Source organism: Monodon monoceros, unplaced genomic scaffold (genome assembly GCF_005190385.1).
Source record: "Monodon monoceros isolate NGI ecotype Baffin Bay Population unplaced genomic scaffold, NGI_Narwhal_1 Super_Scaffold_12, whole genome shotgun sequence".
Lineage (NCBI taxonomy): Eukaryota > Metazoa > Chordata > Mammalia > Artiodactyla > Monodontidae > Monodon > Monodon monoceros.
In genome coordinates, this window is record NW_021703768.1 from 76524137 (window position 1) to 76550416 (window position 26280).

At 37.8% G+C, this 26280-nt stretch overlaps 1 protein-coding gene and 1 pseudogene across 3 annotated transcripts in view; one reads left to right on the forward strand and one right to left on the reverse strand.

Annotated features, from left to right (window-relative positions):
* Positions 1–696: 696 nt before the first annotated feature.
* MCTP1 (multiple C2 and transmembrane domain containing 1) overlaps positions 697–26280 on the reverse strand; it is a 534361-nt gene continuing 508777 nt past the window's right edge. For 2 of the 3 annotated variants that reach the window (XM_029217598.1, XM_029217600.1), the window contains 4 exons: positions 19469–19578; positions 15356–15465; positions 4144–4241; positions 697–2673 (listed from right to left, as the gene is read on the reverse strand). In XM_029217598.1, coding sequence (XP_029073431.1) covers positions 2602–2673; positions 4144–4241; positions 15356–15465; positions 19469–19578 — 390 coding nt within the window. In that variant the 3' untranslated portion in view covers positions 697–2601. Of the gene's footprint in view, positions 2674–3649; positions 3682–4143; positions 4242–15355; positions 15466–19468; positions 19579–26280 lie in introns of all 3 variants that reach the window. The other variant, XM_029217599.1, reaches the window with a different exon arrangement.
* On the forward strand, positions 17646–17818 carry LOC114893520 (annotated as a pseudogene).

Sequence of the window (26280 nt, forward strand, 5' to 3'; positions counted from 1 at the left end):
TAGAATGATTCAAAATTAATTTGGAATCCTGACAGCACCTATCAATTTGAGTCTGTGGAACAGTACCAAAATAAACAAGAAGTACCATGTTCTTTTTATAAATGGAAAATGTTTTAAATATGCATTTCTTATAAATTACCACAATTAGTGGCAATAATAGTAGTTTGGATAATGAATGACCTTCAGTGAATTTACTCACTAAAGGATATTGAGGAATATATTTCATAGTTCATATGACTACTGTATATAGCAGTCCAAATCGGTGTTAGAGTGACATCCAGTCTCTTAAGATATCTTAAAATATTTATGTGTTTACAAACCTCTCAAAAACAAATCAAGTTAAGCAGCTTTCAAAAGGCAAAATCGTGCCTTCGTGAGAAGGAGAAAGAACTGGTTAAAGTTCTATTATTCACAGTCTCTTGTTTTCAGTCTGTGAGTGCAGTAGTTTGTAAAAGCAATGAAGCTTCCCCTGAATATCACTTTCATGCCTCAAGATAGTTCTTACTTCTCTAGGAGTGTCACTGGATACTCACCCCTGCAAGGTGCTGCGTTTTATACAGCACGCAAGGTCAGGGAAAGCCTTTTTTCTTCCAGACCAAACCTGGGTTTCTTTAAGTATAATATTATTTATATGAGACCAAAAAAAAGTACTGATTATTTTTAGAAAAGATTATTTTTTTATTTAATGCAGTGAATAGTCAACCTTACCATTGAACTAAACATCTGAAATTTGATAGCATGAAACAGAAATTAGTCATCTGTTAATGGTTGCTATCCACTAGGTACATCGGAGGTGTTAGAATATCAGGCTTGTAGACATTTGAGTAGACAATGTCAGCACAGAACACAAAGCTCACACAAAGTATAATCAAAAGTTATTTGAAACAAATTATTCCATCAGTAAACTTCCTGTAGCAACATCAACTTCATGAAGTATTACGTCTGTCTTAAACGATGATGGTATGCGGATTTAAGCATGTCATTATAAACATGATGCGCTAAATAGAGCATATTGAGGTCAAAGCCTTTCTGTAGAAAGGGAATTTAATTGACATTCTTTCAAGCATAGTGTATAAACAGATCAAAATAGTTTTATCATAAGAAACAGTATTTAACAACATAGCTTTAAAATAAAAATACTTTAAAAATCAACTTTGATGAGATTAAATTTATTTTTAAAGAATCTTCCTATAGAGTGAAATATATATTTCTCGCTTCTGGCTTTTCTACATTTTTCCAGCATGACCCCCACCTTCACCCTATCCCAGTCCATTGTTAATAAAGTAGTGCAAAACACTGCAGCAATTTCAACCAAGCTTAGTCCCCTACCAAGTCAGGGAAGTAAGACATTCTCACCAGATTCTCTCTCCCTAGAGGTATACTCCCTTGATATACCAGGAAGTTAGGTACAAAAACTACATGAGAGTCGGGAATGCAATTTTTAAGTATAGATTCTATGGTAAGTAGTGAAACATTTTCAAAGGCAAACCCCCCCCCATAAGCAGTTCATTTTACAAAATAGGTTTTCATGCATTCATATTTTCAAGAATGATTTTTTTTTTCTATAAATGAATGTAATGAAACACTGGCATATCACTTAGCACACTGCATTCTCCTCTATGTTAAAATTCACACTAATAACAAAAATCATAATATGCATATTAAAGCAGTTCAGTAACCTAATAAGAAAGTAGATACATTTTTTTTTCTGTGAGAACACTTGAGTATTAAATATTTTTAGATGCACAGAGGCATAATCTGACACCAAAAGCAATGTGGATTTAATTTGCTAGATTTTTGACAACTGAACTGGGTTGCTAATTTGGCACAAATTAATAGTGATTGGTATAAAAATCCTTATAGGCAATCATCATTTATAAACCTGGCAGTATTTTTTGTGTAGTCCTGTAGAGATTTTAAGGTTTTAGATGGAATGATAGAAGATTCGGAAATTTTCTTTGTAGGATTTCAGTGTGTGGAAGATTCTCTTGAGGAGGTGAATATACCTTCACTCATTAGCTTAAAGTCAGCCTAGTCATATCTAAATAATTTGCACAGGAATGAATATCAGGATCCGAATCTATGTTAAGTTGTAATGCATCTGTTCCATTATTTAGGTTCTGGGATCCCTCCTCCCTTTTGAAATGTATAAAACATAGAAAACCGTAATGGATTACTTTTTAGATAAAAAATAGTCACATTAAAAAAAAACTTTAAAATCAAATTGACATTTACATTTTATGTAGATTTAATCAGAGCACAGCTGAGCATTTAATATTCTAGTTCTTACACTTGTAATTAGAAAAATGTGTTTCTCCCAATGTTACCATTCTTACATTTGTTGTTCCAATGTGTTATATTATTATCCACAGCTAACAAGGCTTTCACGCAGCAATAGCTAAACCTTTATCAAGTTGATTCTGTACAATGGAAGTATATTTTCAAAGACATATGCCTTTGTACACTATTTACAAATTCTCTCAATCATGGTAAAATGGCAAAATAAATAAAAAACAGAAAGAAAGGAAATGCGGCTCAGGCTGAAGGCTTTTCCTTTTATCTTCCCAAACAGATGCTGGTCTCCTCAGTGCTGGGAGCTGGCTAGCCAAGATTGTTTTTCTTCCTTTTACATGGGCTATGAGAAGGATCTGGTTTCAGTTCTTGGTATTGCACCTGTTTAAACAGAGTTCAGAGAAAGGCTGGTCAGGTGGCCACTTTCTGGCAAAGGAAGGAAAAGCAAAGGAATTGAGAGGAGACTATGCTTGGGGAAAAAGAAAGTGCTCGCTCTGGAAGCTGTATGCGATCTGCAGCTGGGATGCAGAAAACAATAGAATGATAGAGCAAAGAGTCAAGGGAAATCTTGCCAGAATCTACATGACAGCCCTGATGTGAACTTTGGTAACAGGCTGAGGTCTCTATTGCCTATACCCAAGTAACATTAAAAGCAGAACCATCTCCATCTATTTTGAAGGGCCGAATAATGGTTCTCTATAATTATTTATTGTGTGCTTGTTTAATATAAGCTTTATCTCCATCCAGCCCACTCTCATGTCTGATACCAAATCAAAAACTCAGCTGAAACAAAGGAAAAAGGTACTGCTGCAACCCAGCTTCAATAGTTTGATAAAAACATTTCTCATTTTACTCTGAAAATATTTAATGATCAATGGGCATTAATTAACCTCCAAGGCTTTCAAAGGATTGAGATATGCCCCGGTTCTCAAAAATCAGTTACTCTTTCCCCCTTCACTGATCTCTAAAACAGACATCTTTAAAACTCACTTAATTCATGCAATTTATTTAAGGAAGTGTTTTTCTCAGTATCTGCTGGCATACTTTGCTTTCACCATCTAATATTCCTAATTCCTCCTTCAGGTGATGGTGACTTCCCTTCACAAACTCCAGCTGAACCTTGGGGGAGGATTGTCCCCCTGACACCCTGGTAGGTTCTCTATGCAATGCCCTCTCATTCCCCAATCTTCTCTGTAAGTTCTTCTTGGATAACACCCCAAACTGGGCTAATTCCTGAATGGCAAAATCTTCTACAGGCTTTATTAGCTTTACTTAGCTCTTCTAAAACCTTCAAAATTAAATGGATATAAAAGTTAAAACCTAATGCCACACTTACATTAAAATGATACAGGCATACCTTAGAGATATTGCATGTTTGTTTCCAGGCCACTGCAGTGAAGCAAATATTGCAAGTCACATGAATATTTTGGTTTCCCAGTGCATATGAAAGTTCTGTTTATGGTATACTGAAGTCTATTAAGTGTGCAATAGCATTATATCTAAAACAGTAATACCTTAATTTAAAAGTGCTTTATTGCTAAAAAATGCTAAACATCATCTGAGCCTTCAGCAAGTATTAATCTTTTTAAAATAGTAACATGAATGATCAATGATCATAGGCCACCATAACAAATATAATAATAATGAAAAAGTTCAGAATGTTTCAAGAATTACCAAAATGTGACACAGAGACCCAGAGTGAGCAAATGCTGTTGGAAAAATTGTTCCAATAGACTTGCTCAGTGCGGGGTTGCCACAAACCTTCAACGTGTAAAGAAAAAAAAAAAGAAATATCAGTGAAGCACGATAAAATGAGCTATGCCTGTAGTTATAATAATGAAACCTACATACCACTTGCACATCTGAAGGGACTCTGGAAAGGAAGTCAAGTAGTTCATTATTATCAATTGCATATGGACTCCGCAGCTTTTTTGTAAATTTATTGATGCCTGAAAAAGTGACAGATCAAACATTATTGAAATCTATAAAGTATGGAGTTCAAATACACATTTCTGGCAAAAGTGTTGTGGTGATTTAAAGATCCAGATTAAGCTGCCTTTATTTCAGCCTTGACTGAACCAGTAAACCCAGTTTGTTTCCCTCCCTCCCTCCCTCCCTCCCTCCCTCCTTCCCTCCCTCCCTCCCTCTTTCCCTCCTTTCCACCTTCCCAACTCCATGGCTGCTCTGTTTTTCTCTTTGTACTTCAGTGGCTTCTTCCCAGCAGGAAAGGCTTTCTATTTGGGAAACAAAAGGCACCTGGCCTATCTTGCCTTTCCCCTCAGTGTTACAGTACTTAGAAGCTTTGCTTTAATGTTTCAACTATGATGAAACTTGTCTCCCTACATTTTGGATTGGGATTGTTTTGAAGGCAAGAAATCTGACTTACTGGTTCCCCTGTTTCAAAAGATGCACTTTTTTTTTTTCAGTGGTGGGGAGGTGTTGTTATTATGCAAACTAACCTGGGTTTTTGTTTTTTCTGTTTTAATTTCAAAATGACCTGGAATTTGGAAGGGTTTACCACCAGCTTTAAAAAACTAAAAAGCTTTGAAGATGGCGACATATAAGGATCCCAAACACATCTCTTCCCACCAACATGCTGGATCTACAGCTACATATGGAACAGCTACCTCTGAAAATAACCTAAAAATTGGCTGAGTGAGTCTACACACTGGCCATCGTGAGAAGGCCCACATCGAAGCAGGTAGGAGAGGCAGGGACACAACCACACCATAAACCCCACCCCTAGCCTGAGAACCCACAATCAGGAGGGACTTCTCTCTGAGCAGTGAGGGTTTGAACCCCAAATCAGGCTTCCCCAACTTTTAAGAATTGCACCTGGAGAGATGAACCCCCAAAACATCAAGATTTTTTTCTTTTTCTAGTTTTGAGAAATAATTGACATACAAGTTTAAGGTATACAGCATGATGGTTTGATGTACACATATAGTGAAATGATTACCACAGTAGGTTTAGCTAATATCCATCATCTCGTATAGATAAAAGAAAAATTTTTTTTCTCTTTTTCTGTGAGTTTGATGTTTGGGCTTTTGAGGGGTTTTATTTTTGCTTTTTTTTCCAATTCCACATATAAATGAAATCATACAGTGTTTTTCTGACTTATTTCACTAACATAACACCTTCAAGGGCCATTCATGTTGTTGCAAATGGCAGGATTTCCTTGTTTTTTTATGGCTGAATAATATTTCATTGTATACCACTTCTTTATCCATTAATCCATCAGTGGACACTTAGATTGTTTCCATGTCTTGGTTATTGTAAATAATGCTGCTATGAACATGGGGGTGCAGATATCTTTTGGAGTTAGTCTTTCTGTTTCCCTTGGATAAATTCCCGGAAGTGTAATTGCTGGATCATATGGTAGTTCTATATTTATTTTTTTAAGGCCTCTCCATACTGTTCTCCATAGTGGCTGTACCAATTTACATTCCCACCAACAGTGTACAAGGGTTCCCTTTCCTCTGCATCCATACCAGCATTTCTTATCTTTTTGATGATGGCCACTCTAACAAGCATGAGGTGCTATCTCATTGTGGTTTTAATTTGCATCTCCCTAGTGACTAGGGTTATTGAGCATCTTTTCATGGATCTGTTGGCCATTCGTATATCTTCTTTGGAAAAATGTCTATTCAGGTCCCTTGCCCATTTTTAATTTTTTTTTTCTTATTGGATTGTATGAGTTCTTTATATATGTTGGATATTAGCCCCTTATCAGATATATGGTTTGCAAATATTTTTTCCCATTCTGTAGATTGTCTTTTCACTTTGTTAATGTTTTTTTTTGCTATGCAGAAGCTTTTTGGCTTGATACAGTCCCACATGTTTATTTTTAATTTTGTTGTTGTGTTTTAGGTGTGATTTTCAAGAAATCATTACCAAGACCCATGTCAAAGAACTTTCTAAAAAATGTTTTCTTCTAGAAGTTTCATGGTTTCAGGTCTTACAATCCATTTCAAGTTATTTTTTGTGACTGGTATAACATAGGGGTCAAGTTTCATTCTTTTGCATGTGACTATCCAGTTTTCCTAGCACCATTTATTGAAAAGACTATCTTTTCTCATTGAGTATTCTCGGCTCCCTTGTCAAATATTAATTTACCATATATGCTTGGATTTATTTCTGGGCTCTCAATTCTGTTCTATTAGTCTATTTGTCTCAAAACATCTAGCTTCAAAAACCAACTTGTGTGTTCAGACTCACCCTCCCCAGGGCCCAGCATGGATGCAGCTGATCCAGGGGCAACCGGATTTTGTGTGGGAAAGCATCATTTGCTTGTCATGAGGGGAAGGCATCTGATGTGAAACGTATTCAGGGGCCTACCTGGGTACTCTTCAGGGACAGAGACTGGCAGCCACCCTCTTTTTTTTTCTTTTCTGGCAGGAACCATCTCTCCCCGACTGCCTCAGTCCAGCCATTTGGTACCATCTTCATGCTCTCCCTCTGCCATGTTCTAGAGCATCAGTATCTCCCCGAAGGGAGCTTTCACACACATCTGGTGCCTGAGGTTTTACATCTATGAGGCAGTTCAAGATGATGACCTAGGATGATCGTGAACTCACCTCTTCCCATGGACACACTGACTCTACAGCTACATATGGAACAATTTCCGGTAAAAACAAAAAACACCCCCTGAAAACTAGCTGAGCACCTCCTTCACGTGGGGCAAATGAGAAAAAGGCTACATTCAAGTGGATAGAGATGCTGAGAATCTCACCATAAACCCCACCCCCAGTGCAGCTACCTACCCACCATCAGGAGGAAACTCACAAACCCGGAGCTTCTCCCTGAGTAGCCAAGAGTTTGTACACCACATAAGGCACCTTAGCTTTTAAGACCTGCACCTGAGAGTTGAGCCCTCAAGGCATCTGGCTTTGAAAGTCAATGGGCTTGCATCCATGAGACCCAAAGTGCTATAGTGAAAGGAGAATGGCTGTTAAAGAGCTCGTGAGCACTCACTCACCCCAGGGCCCAGCACAGAGGCAGCTGTTTGAAAGATGCCCAGGTTTTAAGTGAAGAAAATTCATTTGCTAATCTTAAAAAGTTGGCCAGAGAGGCAGGGGCCTGCTGGGATACTATCTGGGGACAGAAGCTGGTGGGCCCCATTTTTGAGCTCTCCCTCTACTGCGCTTCAGAGCACCAGTATCTCCTGGAGGGAAGCTTTTACCCACGTCTCATGTTCTGGGTTTTGTGACTGCCACCAGGGGGTACCCCTTGATTGCTTGGCTCTGGAGGCCAGGAGACTGGTGCTCCTGGGTCCCCTGGGGCTATAACATTCGAGAGACAGTTCTTGGCAGGCTACCACCCCCAGGGCACTGGACAGACAGCAGACTGAAACACACCCCAGTCTTTCCAAGAAAGAGCCCTATTTGCTTGTCCAGGAGCTTTGGCCTGAGGGGCAGGAATCTGCCCTGGCACACTTCTAGGAGCCTATGGAAGTGTTCTCAGGGAACAGAGGCCAACGGAGGCTGATGGATGCAATCTTTGCATTCTCTCTCTGCCTTGCTCTAGCTTGCCAGTATCTCCCAGAACCTCGGCTGGTGCCCCAATTTTTGCAACTGCTCTCAGGAGACACCTCTACATTACCTAGTTCTGGTGGCCAGACGGGCTTATGTTTGCAGGTCCCAAAGGACTGTAACCAATAGAGAAAGAGGTCTTAAACAGCTAACACCCTCAGGGCACAGCAAGAAGTAACAGACCAAGGAGCTCAATCTCTCTGTGAAATGGGCCTATAATTTTATCATGGCAGGCTTCTAATTAAACACACATCTAAGGGCTGACTGTAAACCCTTCCAGACACCTCAGAGGGGAGCTCTTACACATGTCTGGTGCCCCAGTTTTTGCAGCTTCCACCCAGGGGATGCCCCTTGCCTGCCTGACTCTGGTGGTCAGGGGAGCTGGTGTTCCTGAGTCTCACAGGACTGTAACAATCAAGAGATAGTTCTCTGCAAGGTACCACCACCAGGCAGGGCACTGCACAAACAGGAGACTGAAACACACCCCAGTCTTTCTATGAAAGAGGCCTATTTGCTTGTCCTGGAGCTTTGGCCTAAGGGGCAGCTTTCAGGTTTGGCACACATCTAGGGACCTATGCAGGTGCTTTCAGGGGACACAGGCCAGGGGATGCTATCTTTGCAGTCTCCCTCTGCTTCACCACAGCTCATCAGTATCTCCCAGAAAGGAGCTTATAAACTCATCCAAAGCCCTGATTTTTGTGACTGTCACCCAGGGGACACCTCCAGATCATCTGTCTCTGGTGGCCAGCTGGGCTTACACTTGCATTCCCACTGTATATATCTGCATAATTTAAAAGCTGCTGCCTAAGGGAATGACTTTCAATTAGCCTGAATCTAGGTGCTGCCTGAGAGCCTCCTGTTTGAGACACTGACAGACAGGTCTTCACACATCCTCAACTATGAGGGCTATTAAAAATAAAATAGCCTTGGACTTCCCTGGTGGCACAGTGGTTAAGAATCCGCCTGCCAATGCAGGGGACATGGGTTCGAGCCCTAGTCCGGGAAGATCCCACATGCCACAGGGCAACTAAGCCTGTGCGCCACAACTACTGAGCCTGCACTCTAGAGCCCGCGAGCCACAACTATTGAGCCCGTGTGCCACAACTACTGAAGCCCGCATGCCCTAGAGCCCACGTTCTGCAACAAGAGAAGCCACTGCTCTCTGCAACTAGAGAAAGCCTGCACGCAGCAACGAAGACCCAACACAGCCAAAAATAAATAAAAAATACAATAGGCTGCTTGGACAATCACAAAGGTTTGGGAGACAACTAAGAGCTAAGGCAAGGTTGAATGATAAGGTTCATCTCCTATGCAAGAGCACTACTTCAAGACTGGGAGAGGTGGCTCTTTCATCTAATGCATAGAAACCAACACAGAGATTCAAGCAAAATGAGGAAAATATTTCAAATGAAAGAACAAGATAAACCTCAGGGAAAAAAACCTTAATGAAATGGAGATGTTATTTACCTGATAAGGAGTTCAAAGTCATGCTCATAAATATGCTCGCCAAACTCAGGAGGGTATGGATGAACAAAGTGAGAAGTTCAACCAAGAGATAGAACATATAAGTACCAAATAGAAGTCACAGAGCTGAAGAATAAAATAATTGAACTGAAAAATACGCTAGAGGAATTCAACAGCAGACTAGATGAAGAAGAAGAAAGGATCATAGAAAATCAGAGGAGCAAAAAGAAAAAAATGACAAAAAGTGAAGATGGCTTAAGGGACTCATGGGGACAACATCAAGCATACTAACATTTGCATTATAGGGAGTCCCAGCAGGGGAAGAGAGAGAGAAAGGGGCAGAAAATGTATTTTAAGAAATAATGGCTGAAAACTTCCTTAATCTGGGGAAGAAAACAGATCCAGAAAGCCCAGGGAGTTCCAAATAAGAGAAACCCAAAGAAACCCACATCAAGACATATAATTAAAACATGAAAAGTTAAGGACAAGAGTCATAAAAGCATCAAGAGATTAACAACTTGTTATGTACAAGAGAACCCCCAAAAGACTATAAGCAGATTTTTGAGGAGAAACTTTGCAGACTAGAAAGGAATGGCGTAATATATTCAAAGTGCTAAAAGAAAAAAGACTTCCAAGCAAGAATACTCTACTCAGCTAAGTTATCCTTCAGAACTGAAAAAGAGAGTTTTCCAGACAAGCAAAAGCTAAAAGAGTTTATCATTACTAAACTGCCTTATGACAAATGTTAAAGGGACTTCTTTAAGCCAAAAGAAAGTGTGCTATAAGTAGAAAGAAAACACATGCAAGTACAAATGTCACTAGTAAAGGTAAATATATACTAAACATAGTGGATTAATCATTTATAAAGCTAGTATGAAGATTATACAACAAATATAGTAAAAATAACTATAACTACAATATTTAGTTAAGGGATACACAACAATAAAAAGGTGTAAAATGTAACATATAAAACAGTGAAATAGAGTAAAAATTTAGAACTTTCAAATGCATTCAAACTTAAGTTCTTGGGACTTCCCTGGTGGCACAGTGGTTAAGAATCCTCCTGCCAATGCAGGGGACATGGGTTCAAGCCCTGGTCCAGGAAGATCCCACATGCCACAGAGCAGCTAAGCCCATGTGCCTAGAGCCCATGCTCCACAACAAAGAGAAGCTACCACAATGAGAAGCCCATGCACTGCAACGAAGAGTAGCCCCCGCTTGCCACAACTAGAGAGAAAGCCCACGTGCAGCAACGAACACCCAATGCAGCTAAAAAAAAAAAATTGTTCTTTTTAAAAATTAAGTTCTTGTACATAAGCCTCGTGGTAACCACAAAATAAGAAAGCAAGAGAAGAAGAAAAGAACAGAGGAACTACAAAACAGCCAGAAAACAGTTAACAAAATGGCAGTAAGTACATACCTATCAATAATTACTTTAATGTAAATGAACTAAATTTTCCAGTCAAAATACATAAACTGGCTGAATGGATTAAAAAATAAAAAGCAAGACCCTTCTGTATTGCTGCCTATGAGAGATTAAGTCAGGTGTAAGGACACACACAGACTAAACATGAAGGGATAGAAAAAGATATTCCATGCAAATGGAACTGAAAGAATGCAGGGGAAGCTATACTTATATAAGACAAATAGATTTTAAAACAATGCAAATTGGAAAGGAAGAAGTAAAACTCACTATTTGCAGATGACATGGTTTTTTATATATAGAAAATTCTAAAGACTCCACCAAAAAACTGTTAGAACTAATAAATGAATTCAGTAAAGTTGCAGGATACAAAATCAATACACAAAAATCTGTTGCATTTCTATACACTAACAATGTAGTATCAGAAAGAGAAATTAAAACAATCCCATCAAAAAGAATAAAATACTTAGTAACAAATTTAACCCAGAAGATGAAAGACCTGTACACTGAAAACTGTAAGACACTGAGGAAAGAAATTGAAGAAGACAAATAAATGGAAAGGTAGTCCCTGCTCAAGGATTAAAAGAATTAATATTGTTAAAATGTTCATACTACCCACAGCCATCTTCAGTTTCAATACAATCCCTTTCAAAATTCGAATGGCATTTTTAACAGAAATAGAAACAATCCCCAAATTTGTATGGAACCACAAAAGACCCTGAATTGCAAAGCAATACTAAAACAGAAGAACAAACCTGGAGCCATCATGCTCCCTAATTTCAAACTATATTACAAACCTATAGTAATTAAAACAGTATGGTATTGGCATAAAAACAGATGACATAGATCAATGGAAGAGAATAGAGAGCCCAGAAATAAGCCCATGTATATATGGTCAATTTTTTTTTATAAATTTATTTTTGGCTGCATTGGGTCTTTGTTGCTGTGCATGGCTTTCTTTGTTGCTGTGCATTTGTGGTGAGCAGGGGCTACTCTTATTACAGTGTGTGGGCTTCTCATTGCAGTGGCTTTTCTTGTTGTGAAGCACAGGCTCTAGGTGTGTGGGCTCTAGAGTACAGGCTCAGTGGTTGTGGCACACAGGCTAAGTTGCTCTGCGGCTTGTGGGATCATCCTGGACCAGGGCTCAAACCTGTGTCTCCTGCATTGGCAGGCAGATTCTTAACCACTGCACCACCAGGGAAGTCCCTGGTCAATTAATTTACAACAAAGGAGCCAAGCATATACAATGGAGAAAGGACAGTCTCCTCATTAAATGATGTTGGGAAAATTGGACTGGCACAAGCAAAAGAATGAAGCTGGACCACTATCTTATACCGCTTACAAAAATTATTACTCAAAACGGACTAAATCTTGAATGTTAAGACCTGAAACCACGAAACTCCTAGAAGAAACTATAGGTGATAACAAAAGTAAAAATAAGTGGGACTGCGTCAAACTAAAAAGCTTCTGCACAGCAAAGAAAACCATCAACAAAATGAAAAGGCAACCTACAGAATGGGAGAAAATATTTGCAAATCATATCTGATAAGGGGCTAATATCCAAAATATATTGAAAACTTATACAACTCAATTGTCAAAAACAGCAATTAAAAAATGGGCAGAGGATCTGAATAGACATTTTTCCAAAGAAGACAGATGGCCAACGGATGCATGAAAAGATGCTCAATATCACTAATCATCAGGGAAATGCAAATCCAAACCACAATGAGATATCACCTCACACCTGTCAGAATAGCTGTATCATCAAAAAGTCTATAAATAACAAATGTTGGGGAGGGTGTGGAGAAAACGGACCCCTTGTGAACTGCTGGTGGGAATGTAAGTCGGTACAACCACTACAGAAAAAGGTATGGAGGTTCCTCAAAAAATTAAAAATAAAACTACCACTATGTTCCTGTAATTTCACTTCTGGGTATTTATCTGAAGAAAACAAAAACACTAATTCAAAAATACATGTGCACCCCCATGTTCATTCAGCATTATTTATAATAGCAAAGACATGGAAACAACCTAAGTGTCCGTTGACGGGTGAATGGGTAAAAATGTTGTGGTATATATATGCACAGTGGAATATTATTCAGCCATAAAAAAGTTTGAAATCTTCCCATTTGTGATAACATGCATTGACCTCAAGGGCATTCATTATACTAAGTGAAATACGTCAGACAGAGAAAGACACATACTGCATATGATTTCACTTATATGTGGAATCCTTAAAAAAAACAAAAATCAAGCTCATAGATACAGAGAACAGCCTGGTGGTTACCAGAGGCAGAGGAGTGGGAGGTGGGTGAGGGAGTCAAAAGGTACAAATTTCCAGCAATAAAATGTCATGGGGATCTAATGTACAGCATGGTGACTATAGTTAATAATACTGTATTGCACATTGGAAAGTGGCTAAAAGAGTAGATCTTAAAAGTTCTCATCACAAGAAAGAATGTTTCCGTTTCTATATTTCTGGCATTGAGATTTATAGAAACCAATTTTCCTTTTAAATTATAAGAAATTTAAATTTAAGGCTTGCAAAAGATGCTACTGTGATTGACTTGGATCACTTCTTGGATTAAAATGGCCAAGAACCATTAAAAATGAGCCATACCTACCCATGCTAAATTATTCAACAGTGAATCCTCTGTGCTACCTGAAGAGCAAATGTGGATGAGGGGCAAATACAGATGAATTTGGAGCTATTATACAAAAAAACCCAAATTTAATGAGGTAGAAATGTCAAAATAATGTATAAAACTAGAAGTACCTATTCTACATATTCTATGGAATAATGTAGAATTTCAATTGGATAAGTCTACTGTTTTAAATTTATATTGCACTTAATAAATTACCAAGCATATTCACATAAAAATACATAAATAAACAGCTTTTTATGAAATCAGAGTGGTAAAAACTGGGTCACAAACTGGAGCATCTTTGCTCCTCAGGGAGTTGAGCAGAATAAACTAATGCAATTATGATTTGGTCCCTGTCTCCCCATGTGAGGCTCATGTCTTAAATTTCTATTTAGTATTTCAGCAGTCACCTACCACTAAAGGAATACTGTTTTGTTTTATTTTATTTGATGAAACAAGAGACCCAAACACATTCTCTGCAAATTACGTTTAAGACAGCTTGCCAGTGAGGCCAACCCAGATTACACAGCCAGATGTCTGCCGTGGGCTCCAGTTTCTGAGAACCTGGGGAAAGGAAACCCGAAGTTCCCCACCTATCAAAGCTGAGATGGCAGGTCTGACCCTAAGTAGGTTAGAGGTAATAAACTGCCACACCTAACGCCCTACCTTAATTCCTTCAATAAAACAGCAGCCGTTTTAAATATCAGAGGAAGGAATGAAAGAGCATACAATAGCGACACAAGAACATGGTGGAAATGCCTCTTCCCTTGTATAGTGAAAGCACTGTCTTAGTTGAAACTGCTTCTTTAAATTATAGAAATTAAGGCAGGAAAACATAATCACCCTTCCCTTAACCCTCCACTCCCCTACCCAAGATGTAAAGGTAATGATAGTGATGATAGGGGCAAGAGGGCTTGCTGAAGATATGACAAGATATGCCAAAAAGAATAGCGAGGTAAGGATTTGCAAACTGGAGGGCTTGGAGACATCAGACCCTTTTTCATTTTATTCCAGGATATTTCTTTAAAAGCCTTAAGAGAACAAAACATTCCTTTTCATCTTTTTGCTTTCAGTGTAAGCACATGTGTTCTGAAATTAAAACCCATTTTGGTTCTTTGCATTTTGTATAAGTTTAGCAATCTCGGGTGTATGCAGTCCAGGGGCAAGTAGAGAATTCTACTCCTACCCAGTCTTGTTTATATATATATACATATATATATATATATATATATATATAATGATATATATATCATTAATGTAGTTTTATATGTTAGTTGATCTTTGAGACTGAAAGTTAAGTTTTCCAAACAAAGAATTGTGTCAGATAAGAGAAAGAAAAAAACCCAAAAAACCCCCAAACTATGAAGAATGCTGAAAGTACCACCTAAGTACAGTCTAGGTACATAGGAACTGTTAGCATGAAGCATAATTGCATTAGAAATTAGGACCCCCAAATATCACCTTTAAAGTGGGTTTTTACAGAAGCATTCTTGTTTAGTATACATGAAGCAGGGTTTTTTGTTCCCAAGCAGCCTGCCAATGCCAAGGACCCTTTTCCTGCCTCCTTAAAGGTGACCTCTTAAACAGGCAGCCATATATAGTACCATGTTTACGGACATTTCCGTAAGATAAAGTACACAGCACAAAAGCATATTGTCCTAAATGCACCATATGGATCAAAATGCCTCTGTTTATGTATAAATGGTGGAAATAAATCAGAGTGATATCTAGACAAAGCTACACTTTGATATATGAAGAATCTGCACAACTACATGTTTATAGTATGATGGAGCCTATGGTGCCAGATAAGAAAAATGCATTTGCAGATAGACCTAAATCTTTATACTCTTGTGATTTTTAACTGACCTGTCTCTTCATCATGGAGTAGCTTCATGACCATAAATATAGGGAACTACTGACAGTATAACTCATCCCTTAAAAATAGTTTGTTCTTAGCAGCTGTGACAGTTAAAAAAAAAAAAAAAAAAGGCTTTACTTACCCCAGACAAGGACAATGTATCTCAGCGGAATGAAGTACAGGATGACTGTGAACGCACAGAGGGCTACAATGGCCAGCCAGCTTAAGAATGGGATGGTCCAGTTGAAAGTACTGAATGAGAAATTAATACATTAGCAATCTGAGCACTTCCTACTTTTTTCAAACAAAGATGAAAATAAATGTGATTCTGATTCAAAATCTGGACTAAGGATTTAGTAAAGACTGTATTTCTCACTGGAATAGATTCCAATTGTAATAGGCTATCAGAAGATACAGGTTAGTCATAATCTGCTCAACTTCATGAACACAGGGCCCAGGTAAAGGGTGTTGACACCAACCTCTCCAGATTGTCCCAGGTGACTTAAGGGTCTAAGGTCATCACACTACTTGGGTGACTCCCCATGGTTTAAAAATCTTTTTCTACTTCTAAAACTAGTACTGAATCTTGTTTTCTCCAAATTTTCATAGAGGAGAATGCCCCTGGGCCTACCATTCTTTCTTCTATGAACTCTCACACAGGATTAACCACATTGGAGATAAAATGTTGCCAACGATTGTCCATAGATCTAAATCTTACACGGTTGTGTAAATCTTCAGAACTTTAGAAATCCTTAGAGGAATACTCACTTCCCACTTCAGTTATGTTTCAAATGGAATTAGAAGTCAGGAAGAGGGAATTTTGTAAAAATTCACCTGCCATCATAGCCCTCTTCCCAGAAATACATAATTAAGAAATAAAGTCAACATTACCTACTATTCTCCCTACCTTGTTGATAGCAAAGGAGAACATGGCACATGATAGATTTGTTGGGAAGACCAAAAAGGGAGTATAAGCTGGAAAAGGGTGGGTTATAACAGGGCCTGGCTGATGGCTCTGCAGTGTTTCCACACTGCTGGTGACTAATAATGTAGAGGGTCAGGGAAGGAAGCAAGACGGAGTACTGACAATGATATAACATCAGAACAAAGAACAAAAATGGGATCAATGAACAGAAGGACAGGAAGTTACAAAAGAGACAGTACTAAGATGGGAAGGACTTTAATGAGACAAAAAGAAAGATCAAGACAGAAGGCAAATGGAACGTGGAAAGACTGAGATATTTTTAGGCTTTTTGTGTAGAACATCTATTGTGAGTCTGGTAGTTTCTAAGAGAGAGTGACAAAATTATAAAGTAAACAGAACCATTCCACGGAGCCTTCGAGGTTGGGTATATAATCATATCTCCATTTATAGGCATACCATTGCCTTGAAGTTCAGCCTCCAAAGAGGAACTAACACATCTTGCTGAGTGACTCTTTAGCATAATTTAATGAAAAAAAAAAGAAAAACCAAAGAAGGTAGCAAATCTGTGTTCAAAGCCTAGATTCTGCTATGTGACTTTAGGTGGTAAACCTCTCTAAGCGTCAACCTTCCCGGTTATAAAATGGGGACAGCTTTTATTGTATCCAGGAAGACTGGTAGTGATGGCAACATGTTTATGTGAATCAAGATGAAGTTATTAGAGCCATTCAACTCTAGGAGTCTATAAAGTATGGCATTTCTTCTTATCAAGCAGTGAGAAGGGCCCCAAGACACTTCAAGAAAATATGAAATTGTACATGATATGGATAAATGTCAGTGTTTTTTATTTCTTCTAATTTCCCAGTAATGGATGCTATGCTCACTTGGGCTGGGTTTTTCCAGGGAAGTTTTTGATCCAATAAAGGATGTTTCTCAAGAGATTTTCTCATGTACTGCCCTTCAGCCTAACACTTAAGAGTTATTCCTTAGCTTTGTGGCATATGGCTTGCTTTTTGTCTTTCTCTAGGTCAAATTCCTAAAAATGTTTTTTTTCTAGTAAGAAAGCCAAAGTTGGATCAATCTGGTTGTCTTGTTTTTAGTAACTCTTGGGGTCTGGCTTTGCTGTTGTGTTTTTTTAATCTCCTGTGGCCAGAGTGAGTCCTATAACTGTCACCAGGCAAAGAATCATGCCTTCCCTCCTTCACTGACACCTGTAGTTCCCTTGCTTCTGCCCGCTTGTGGAGAGAACAGAAGGCTGAGGGTCTGTTTGCTCTCCTGTGGCTCAGCTCCGAGCCATCTATCACACCACTCCATGTGTGAGGGCACTGGCTCTTCACGCAGAAAACCCTCCCTCTGGGCACCCTCACTGAAGAACACCCTGTTTTCTTACTCCTCTTGGAAGGAAAAATGGCAAGGAATACCAGTGTAGCTTTTTTCCCAGGGGAAAAAATACTGCCCTTTTCTTTTCCCACAGTGCATTGTGGAATCTATATCTAGAATATGATCTTAAATCGCTTCTCGGCCTTTTGGCTAAGATCAAGTGTAGAATATGATCTTAAGAGATGCAATTCAAGAAAGTTCTGGAATGATTTAGTAACAACATGTGGTAATTATGGAGGCTTTCATTTTGTACTTAAAGATTGCTTCTGTATCTGCTTTCTGGATAGATCCATTTTATCCCGTGTGACCCCAGGGGAGCTTCTCTCTTATAGTATTTGAAAGATTACTGTGCCGAAAAGATAGCTCCTACAAGACTCACTAGATCCTATGCGGTGTTCCTGTACCTCAGCCTATACCTGCACCTCTGTCTATACCTTGGAAAGTTCACAAAATCCAGTTTTCCCCAAGGCTGGTCCACAGCCAGGATCTGGTCATTTCCTTCAACTGGCCATGGTCTTTTCCAGCCAAGCACCTGTCTGAGTCTCCTAACACCCAGAGTTACAAAGAAGCCTCTCCCCTTCAGGCATTCACAATCCTGACCTTAGAGTTGACCCAGGGTCTTCTGATATAAATGAGATGTTTCTGTCAGGTAATCAATACACAGTGTACCTCAGAGAAAGGACAATACTCAATAGGGAAATGCCCCATTTAGGACTTCACACTCTGCTTCTGCAGATAGATTGTGGAGAACAAGGAAACATGCTTAGAGATGTAAATAACATGGAGAAGAAGAAAAGAGAAAAGATGTGGAAATCAGTCTTTAGAAGTCTGATACTGAATGTTGCTTAGAGGCACATTTGGGAGTGAGAGGGAGGCTGTTCTGTCTAATATGATACGAGAAAGTGGAAACTCAGCACCTATGCATATGTGGAAATGTGTTAAACAAAAAATTATACAAAATAAAATGCATTATGCCTTGAAACATGAAAGGCACCAGATGAATGACTCACACCTTTAGTTTAAATAATTTACTCCTTTCAATTTCTATGTATGCCCAAGGATCCAAATCTGCAGAACACTTTTGGTTATGAATAATAAACAATGAATAGATATATAAAACTAGGAAAATGTAGGCTTATCCAGATATACAGCACCCCTTCTTGAATAGATCATTTAGAAATCATTATGTAGGCCAATTTTCACATAGTTTAGTCGGTACGGGGCCTTAGTATATTTTTTACTAATAACTAATTATAAATCTACCTTACCATTTTTATAATTAAACAGTTGGTTTAAAAAATATATTAATAAATAAAACTATTTGAAGTAAAATGCAAGTAATATGTTTCTTAATTTTACATCAGCTCTCAATAAGCTCTATTTCCTTGTTTAAAAAATTGTTTTTTAAATTATAAAAATTATGTATATTTTCTAAATGACAAAGCATTAGTTTATTTCATCTATAATTATGATCTCAGCTATTTAAATATACAAAATTGAAAGCATATTTTTGCAGGGTGCTATATATAGTATGATTTTTTTTAATTTAACTTTATTGATGAAATTATAACTCGACCAATAATAAACTGCAGGTGTGTCTTGATTACCTGAAATCCTCATTTAATTTGGTTTATTTTTTTTCTATCACAATTTCATATTCTGTGTAAGAACAAAGTCTCACTGTGAAAATGTGCTAAAATTTAGGACGGTGTTATTTCTTCAAAGCTACAAGTATGACTTCTTTCCAACCAATATGTTCTAAATTTCAAGGAGGAAATTGACAGAACTTTCATAAAACCAAAGACAGGCAGAAACAAAGTAAATAATGATAAAACTGAGCAATAGATCACCCAGGAGTGTCCCCTGCCAGAAAGAATGTGGCAGTTCACCCTCTGAGAAACAAATGGACACTGTCCCACAGAACACCAGGGCTCACATGTCAGCATCACTCACTTCTTTATCCTTTCGCCAAAGGAAGCAACTTCATCTAGGATGTTCTGGACACTGATACATACTTCCTGGATGGCATAGATTTTATTTATAAATCCCTTTTTTTCGCTGTCCTAAAACACAATAAAAAAGAGAGAGAGATTCTATATGAGTAAAGGTATCCTTGAGGGCTTGAATTCTTTTAATTGTCCCACTCTTACATTTTTAAACTTAAATGAACTTCATTTTTGCATATATATAAATGGATACGTGAAGCCCATGAAATGTTTAGGATATGAAAGGAGGTAGAGGAGGAAGAGTACTCAGCATTATGGAGCTGTGCTAGTATAAAGGTGGCTGCAAAGCACAAGACTCAGATTCTGTTGCTCTTGCCCTGGCGAACAGAAACATTTCAGCCAGGGGGAGGGGAGGTATAAAGAGATCAGGTCTCAGAATGACCAAATGCGGAATCTGTGCTGACCCTGGACCTACCATGACGCGATACTTAGCAAACCCATTTTCTTGGCCCCAGCACCCATACACCTAAGTTTGGTCTTGGCTCCAGATATTTTAATAGAAGGGAATGCTGGGTGCAAATGAGAAGACCTGTGAGCAATGAAAACTGCAAAAAAATTTTAAATAAAAAAATAACAAGGTCAACTGAAATCCAGTAAGTGGCCACCTCTAAACAGCACCTTAGGTAGATCAGATACACAGTTAGCCTGGCCCCGCCTCTTATGAATAATAGTCACATACTTCATGCTCTATTAGTCAGGGTTCTAACTAAACATCCCCCCCACACACACTTTGTACTTAATTCGTCATTTTAAAACTTGTGCTAGATTTAAGCAAAGCTGGTGTGTGCTCCAGGGAATGGATGGGTGAGGACTGAGCATAAAGCGCCCAGAGAGTGGTGTGAGCCCGGGAGAAATGGGCACATTTTGTAATTTTAGACCCAGAGGAAGAAACAGTGGTGCCCTTTCACGATAGAAAATTCTGCTTAGTAGCCTGGCATCACAGGCACTTGCCTAGGCTGTTTGGTGGAGACCATCCAACCCATGACTCCATTCCTCCATGCCAGCTTGAATCTCTATGGAAATGTAGATCCAATTTCATTACTTTAACTTCTTTTGAACACTTGCACACTGTGCCAGAACACTTGAGACCTCATGTGGCAGTCAGTGCTTGCTGAAAGCAGCCAGGAAGCTAGAATAATAATGTCGTCATGTTGCACATTTACATACTGACTTTCATTTTAGAAGAGTCTAAAGCACTTTGCACTGTGAACACTTGGCTGGGGCTGGCATCCTGCCACCTTAGAAACTGAGGGCAAGCGAATGACAGGTGTGTGGGCAGCCTCCAAGGACAACAGGGTACAGTGGGACTGAGGACACGGATGCCAGTTTTATAACATGATCTTTAGATACCAGTTACTTAGAGCCCTCATTTTAAATTTAATTCCCATGGGAGATATTGTCTACATTATTCATCTCACTTATACCAAAACGGACTGTAAGGCAATGAGGTAGATGAAATGCATAAGGCTCAGAGTAAAGAGAACAATTACACACTCTCAGAGTCCCCACTGTCTTCAAAAGTTGCCCTTCACATGTCATTACAGACATGGGTGCATCAATTTCTTGTCTTTTTTCCCTCCCCAGTAATAAAATGCACTCATTTCACCTATGTAATTGTACATTTTACAATAAAATGGATAACCAGTGGCTCCTTCTAGTTCCTTTCATAATTACAAAATTGGTCTGCTCTAATAATCTCCATAGCCTTCAATGTTCTCTCTCAAGCACCGGCTAAGTTCATTTTGTCTATGAAGTAAAGTGCTCTTACAAAATATTTTTCTACATGCAGAATAAATCAAGTTGGAGACAAAGCATGCAGATTATACAATGAAAGTTCACTGAGAATAATATCGTACCAGTTTGAAATTATGAGGTGAAAAATATTTCTTTCACAATAGCAATAAAATATATAAAACACTTAGCCATACCTTAACAAGAAATGTACAGAATCTATACTAAGAAATTAGAGATACTATGTTTCTGCATTGGAATACTGAATATTAAAAGAATGTATTCTTTTTTTTTTTTTTTTCAGTTGAACACAAAGGTTTAATGCAATGTCAAGCAAATCCTAATGTGTTTGGAGTGGAGTGAAATGGGGAGAACTTGATCAAGTGTTTTTAAAATTTATTTGGAAGAATAAATGAATACCTATAGCCAAGTAATGTTTGCAAAAGAGAAATAATGAGAAAACATTTATTGTACCAGATATTTAAGTAATTAAAATATGAAAGATGAGCATTGAAAGATCATTGTATGATAAAGCACCATCATAAATCTATCATAAAGAAGGAAGTATTATGTTACTGGGTAATTGTTTTAGCTATTTGGGGAAAATTATATTAAATTCTGCCTTAATAAATTCTCAAACTTATTTGTGACAGCTCAAATCTACCCCAGCATCTACCTCAAACTGAGGTATCCCAAATATATACTATATTAATTTAAAAGCAAAAAGCTAAAAATGAATTATAAAAACAGAAAAAGATAGGTAATTCATTTACTGACCTTGGAATAGGAAAGAACTTTCTGAACATACAAGCAGTAGAGAAAATCACAAAGAAAAATAACTGGTAGTAAAAGTTAAATAACATTAAAAACTTATATCAAAAGTTATCATAAATTTAAAAGGCTAAGTGGGAAAAAAATTGCAACAAATATGACAAATGAAGGGATGGGATTACCAATATAGTCAATGAACATCTGAAACAATTTTCATTGCAGTTTTGTTTATAATAACAAAAAGAAAAATCACTAACATGTTGGGTAGAATTAATTATGTTACATACAAATGATAGACTATTAGGAAATCACAAAATATTGCTTAAAGACAGTGAAAATACTTATGATCTAATAGAAACTGAAAAGAATGGGAAGTAAATGTGATATGGAGTATAATTCTAACTTATTTTTGAAATGAGTAGGATGGAAATAGATGAAGGGAATGTGTCAAAATCTTAAAGATAATGGATGTTTACCTTCCTCATACCTTCCTGTAATATTCAAATTCTTTGCAATTAATATATTTTACTTTTATAATCAGGATAATCCCCTGATTTTCTCCAATATCACTGTTAAAGTAACATGGATAGAAGACATAAATGAATCAGTATTCACTGGGCATGATTTTACACGGTTTATCTATTTCTTCTTAATGTATTTTTTTGTATTCTAAATTATCTTTAGAAAGAAGTAGAATGTAAATAGATACTCATTAAGCACTATAAAGTGCTTTTCACACAGCTCATTCAATCCTCACAACCACCCTACAACACAGATATTTTTCTCCGCTTTACAGGAGAGAAAACTGAGGCTCACGGAAAAGTGACACAGCTTGGATTAGGATTACAACCAGCCAGCTCGAGTCTGTTCGCTGCACAATATACTATGTGACCTTCCCACTCTACCCAGGAAGATTTCAGTTCCTACCCAGGATCCCTGTGAGATAAACAAGAAGAAAAGACTTGCGAACATTTAGAAATTTATTATCGTAAACACCATGATCAGCAAGAAAATGAAATCCAGAAAGTTGATTCAAAAATGGGAAGTGGAAGATGTGTTAGAAACCACAAGATTTAATGTTAATAATGTCATGTGCATATATTAAATATGGGATCTTCATTAGTAACATGTCATTTCAGGTATCTACAAAGACTATTTTTAGTAGATTCTTTAAATCCAAGTACTGATGTTGATTATTGGCTCAAGAGTTTTTAAAAATCTGCTCACTTTTAATTTTCATTCTTTCTTCTGCACTCCCACCCTGCGCCCACTCCCCTCACCCCTGGCCACCACAGTCCAAAATAAAACAGTCTGGAGTGTTGGCAAAGTTTTCAAGTGCTTTGGGATAAAATTTTTATCTTAACATCTCTTTCACCAAATTCTATACTCCTCCACTGTGGTCTCCAACCAATGAAGTAATTACTGTTTATGTACAGTATATGACCCAAAACTGCAATGGGTACTGGAATTGCTCTGTGTTGCATTCCAATATTTCACACTTTTTTCACTAATGTTCAATACTTTATTAGTAGAGAATAAATTGGTACATTTCTTTTATTGTCGTTTTTGCTTTCCTTTATAAACCAGCTTGGATGAAAGAAATATCATAGGGTAGTTAATCACACAAAGGCTTGGTAGTGACAGTGTTTTTTTTAATGCATTATGAAGGTTTCTTTTGAAGATGTAAAAAGAAAATTACCCACAAAAAAGAACTATAACTATAAATCTGAAAATGTGAGATTTATATTGTACAAGTTTTTGTAATAATTCCATATAATTTCTTAAAATCTTGTTATTTTAAATAGTCCACAAAATATCAATAACTGCACACTTGAAATACAGTGATTCTTTCATATCACCTATTTTACTATCCTGTATCTCAACAGAACGTTAACTAGATTTTTCCAAAGAAATATCTACTTCCTAGCTGTGAGATATTTAGGAAACTCTTAAAGACGTGAAGGATCAATATACACTCCTTACATATTTGGGGAATCCTGTTCATTGACTTTCAAACCAAAATGACAAGTGCTCCCATTCACTGATTCGGTTCCAAATGGGAACGAGAAGCCAATGTGATAGGTGTCAGGGTATGTGTACTGTGGGGTTGGGGTCTTCGTGCATCCAGCTGCATCCTGCCACAGTCACTGATGCCAAAGAGGTGTCAGCCCTGTTGACATCATAGAAAATGAATCTCTTGGACACCTGTGCTGTATCGATTGCAGCAGGTATACAGAACGTTTGCTCAAAATATTGATGTTACAAAATTAACGTTATTTCACTTTCTTTCTAGGTTGAGAGTGTCTTAAGAGTGTTAAGGGAGAGAGCTATTAAGTCTTACATCAGGATGAGCATAAAACGGAACTGTCCCAGGAAACCAGAGCATATGTTCACCTTACTGAGGATTTCACAGAAGAGGCATGCAAATTTGCACCCCAAAGAGCTAATCTGGATCATAACTCTGCTTTTCCTTTAAAGTCTTGCTGTGTAACCTCTGGCAACGGGGAACAGTCAGACTGATATCTGCTATGAGACATAACTGTTCTAGTTTACTGTTGACTACAGCTCTTCTGTGAGCAAACTGAACCTCACAGAGCACAAAGTGTACATTGTGTTTGGAATATGTTTAGGGTTCACGTGATTTATCTTTTATGCTAAAGATGGTTTTTGTGCACTGCTTTCTTACTTCACTCAGTAAAATGCCCTGCAATACAGGCTTCCTCTCAGATCTATGCTTCTAACCTATGGAAATAGTAGACATGAGGTATAGATTGAATAAAGGTACACAAAGTAGTGAAATGTTTTCTCTGTGCCAATATTCCTTCTTTTTCAGATATAGAAAACTACCCTTCAGCCTGAAATCTAGAGCACTGAAATTCTCCCAGAGAGCAACTTAACAGCTCACAGAGACTCCTGACTACTGAATCTTATCTCAGTGTCTTACACAGTTTTTATGATATCAAATCTTACCCAGGTTACTGGGTGCCTTGGCTTTTCCTGATATTAACCTTGAAAATAGGAACCCTCCACTGAAACATTAAAGGATTCTGAGATATGGTTAAGGTTAAGAAGACAGATGGAGACCATTTAAAGACAGTATATTTTCTCTTAAAAAATAAAACAGCTCTCAAAAACATTTACATTTCAGGGTTATAAAGAGGACTAAGTTAAATAAGATAAGCCATGTAGAGCTCTTAGTACAATGCCTGGTACAAATAACTATTATTAGTAGTAGTAGTAGCAGTAATAAAACTATGTATACAATTCCTTATTAAGAGAATTCAAATTAGTTTTATCTATTTTTGCTCATATTAAAAACAAAGTTTTGAAATATTAGAGAGAATTCCTAAATATATGAAACCTTTTAGGCATGTTTAGTTTTGCCCCAGATGACTTAGTGTTAACTTGTCAGTTTCCATTTTAGAAAATGGTATTAGATTCTTTATAATGTTACATTGAGAAGACTTTTTTTCCCCTTCTCCTGACTCTACACATTTTTTTATCCAGAATGAGTATTTACCTCATCTTAATTTTTTGCTTCCTCTGTTCAAGGTACTAAGCTTTTCAGTACTCATTTTCTACAGTACAATTTTTCATCACATTTAGTTGTGCCTTGCCCCATTAATTTAATGTTATGCTTTTTGCATGTAACTTTAAAGGTGATTGTAAAATAACAAAAATTTGGAAAGAGGTATCCCCTGGGCTAGGCAATGTAAACAACAGGCATTTAAAAATGGCAGCTGGCACTCTTAAGGTTATGATGAAAGCCAGGAAAGAAAGAATGGATGGAAAGGAAGGGAAAAGAAAGGGAGGAAAGAAGGAAGGAAGGAAGGAAGGAAGAGAGAGAAAGAAAGAAAAAAAGAAAGAAAGGGAAAGGAAGAGGAAGGGAGCAAGGAAGGGGAAGGAAAAGAAGAAAGAAGGGAAGGATGGGAAGGGAGGAAGGAAGGAAGGAGATAAAAGGAAGAAAGAGCAAAAAGGGAGAGGAGGAAACTGAGGGAAAGAGAAAGTGGAAGGGGGAGAGGAAAACCTGAAGAGGAGACACCCCATGGGATGGAAGGAGGAGGGGGAGGAGATGGAGAGAGTCCAGGAGGTGAATATGAGGAAGGGAAGGAACATATCTTCTATCAGAAACGAAAATGACTTGAAGCCAAGGCAAAAATAAAACTTGCTGACTACTCATGTTAATTTCTAATTAAGCAAAAATAATTATTTGTAAAAGGCTATACATAGGGCTTCCCTGGTGGCGCAGTGGTTGAG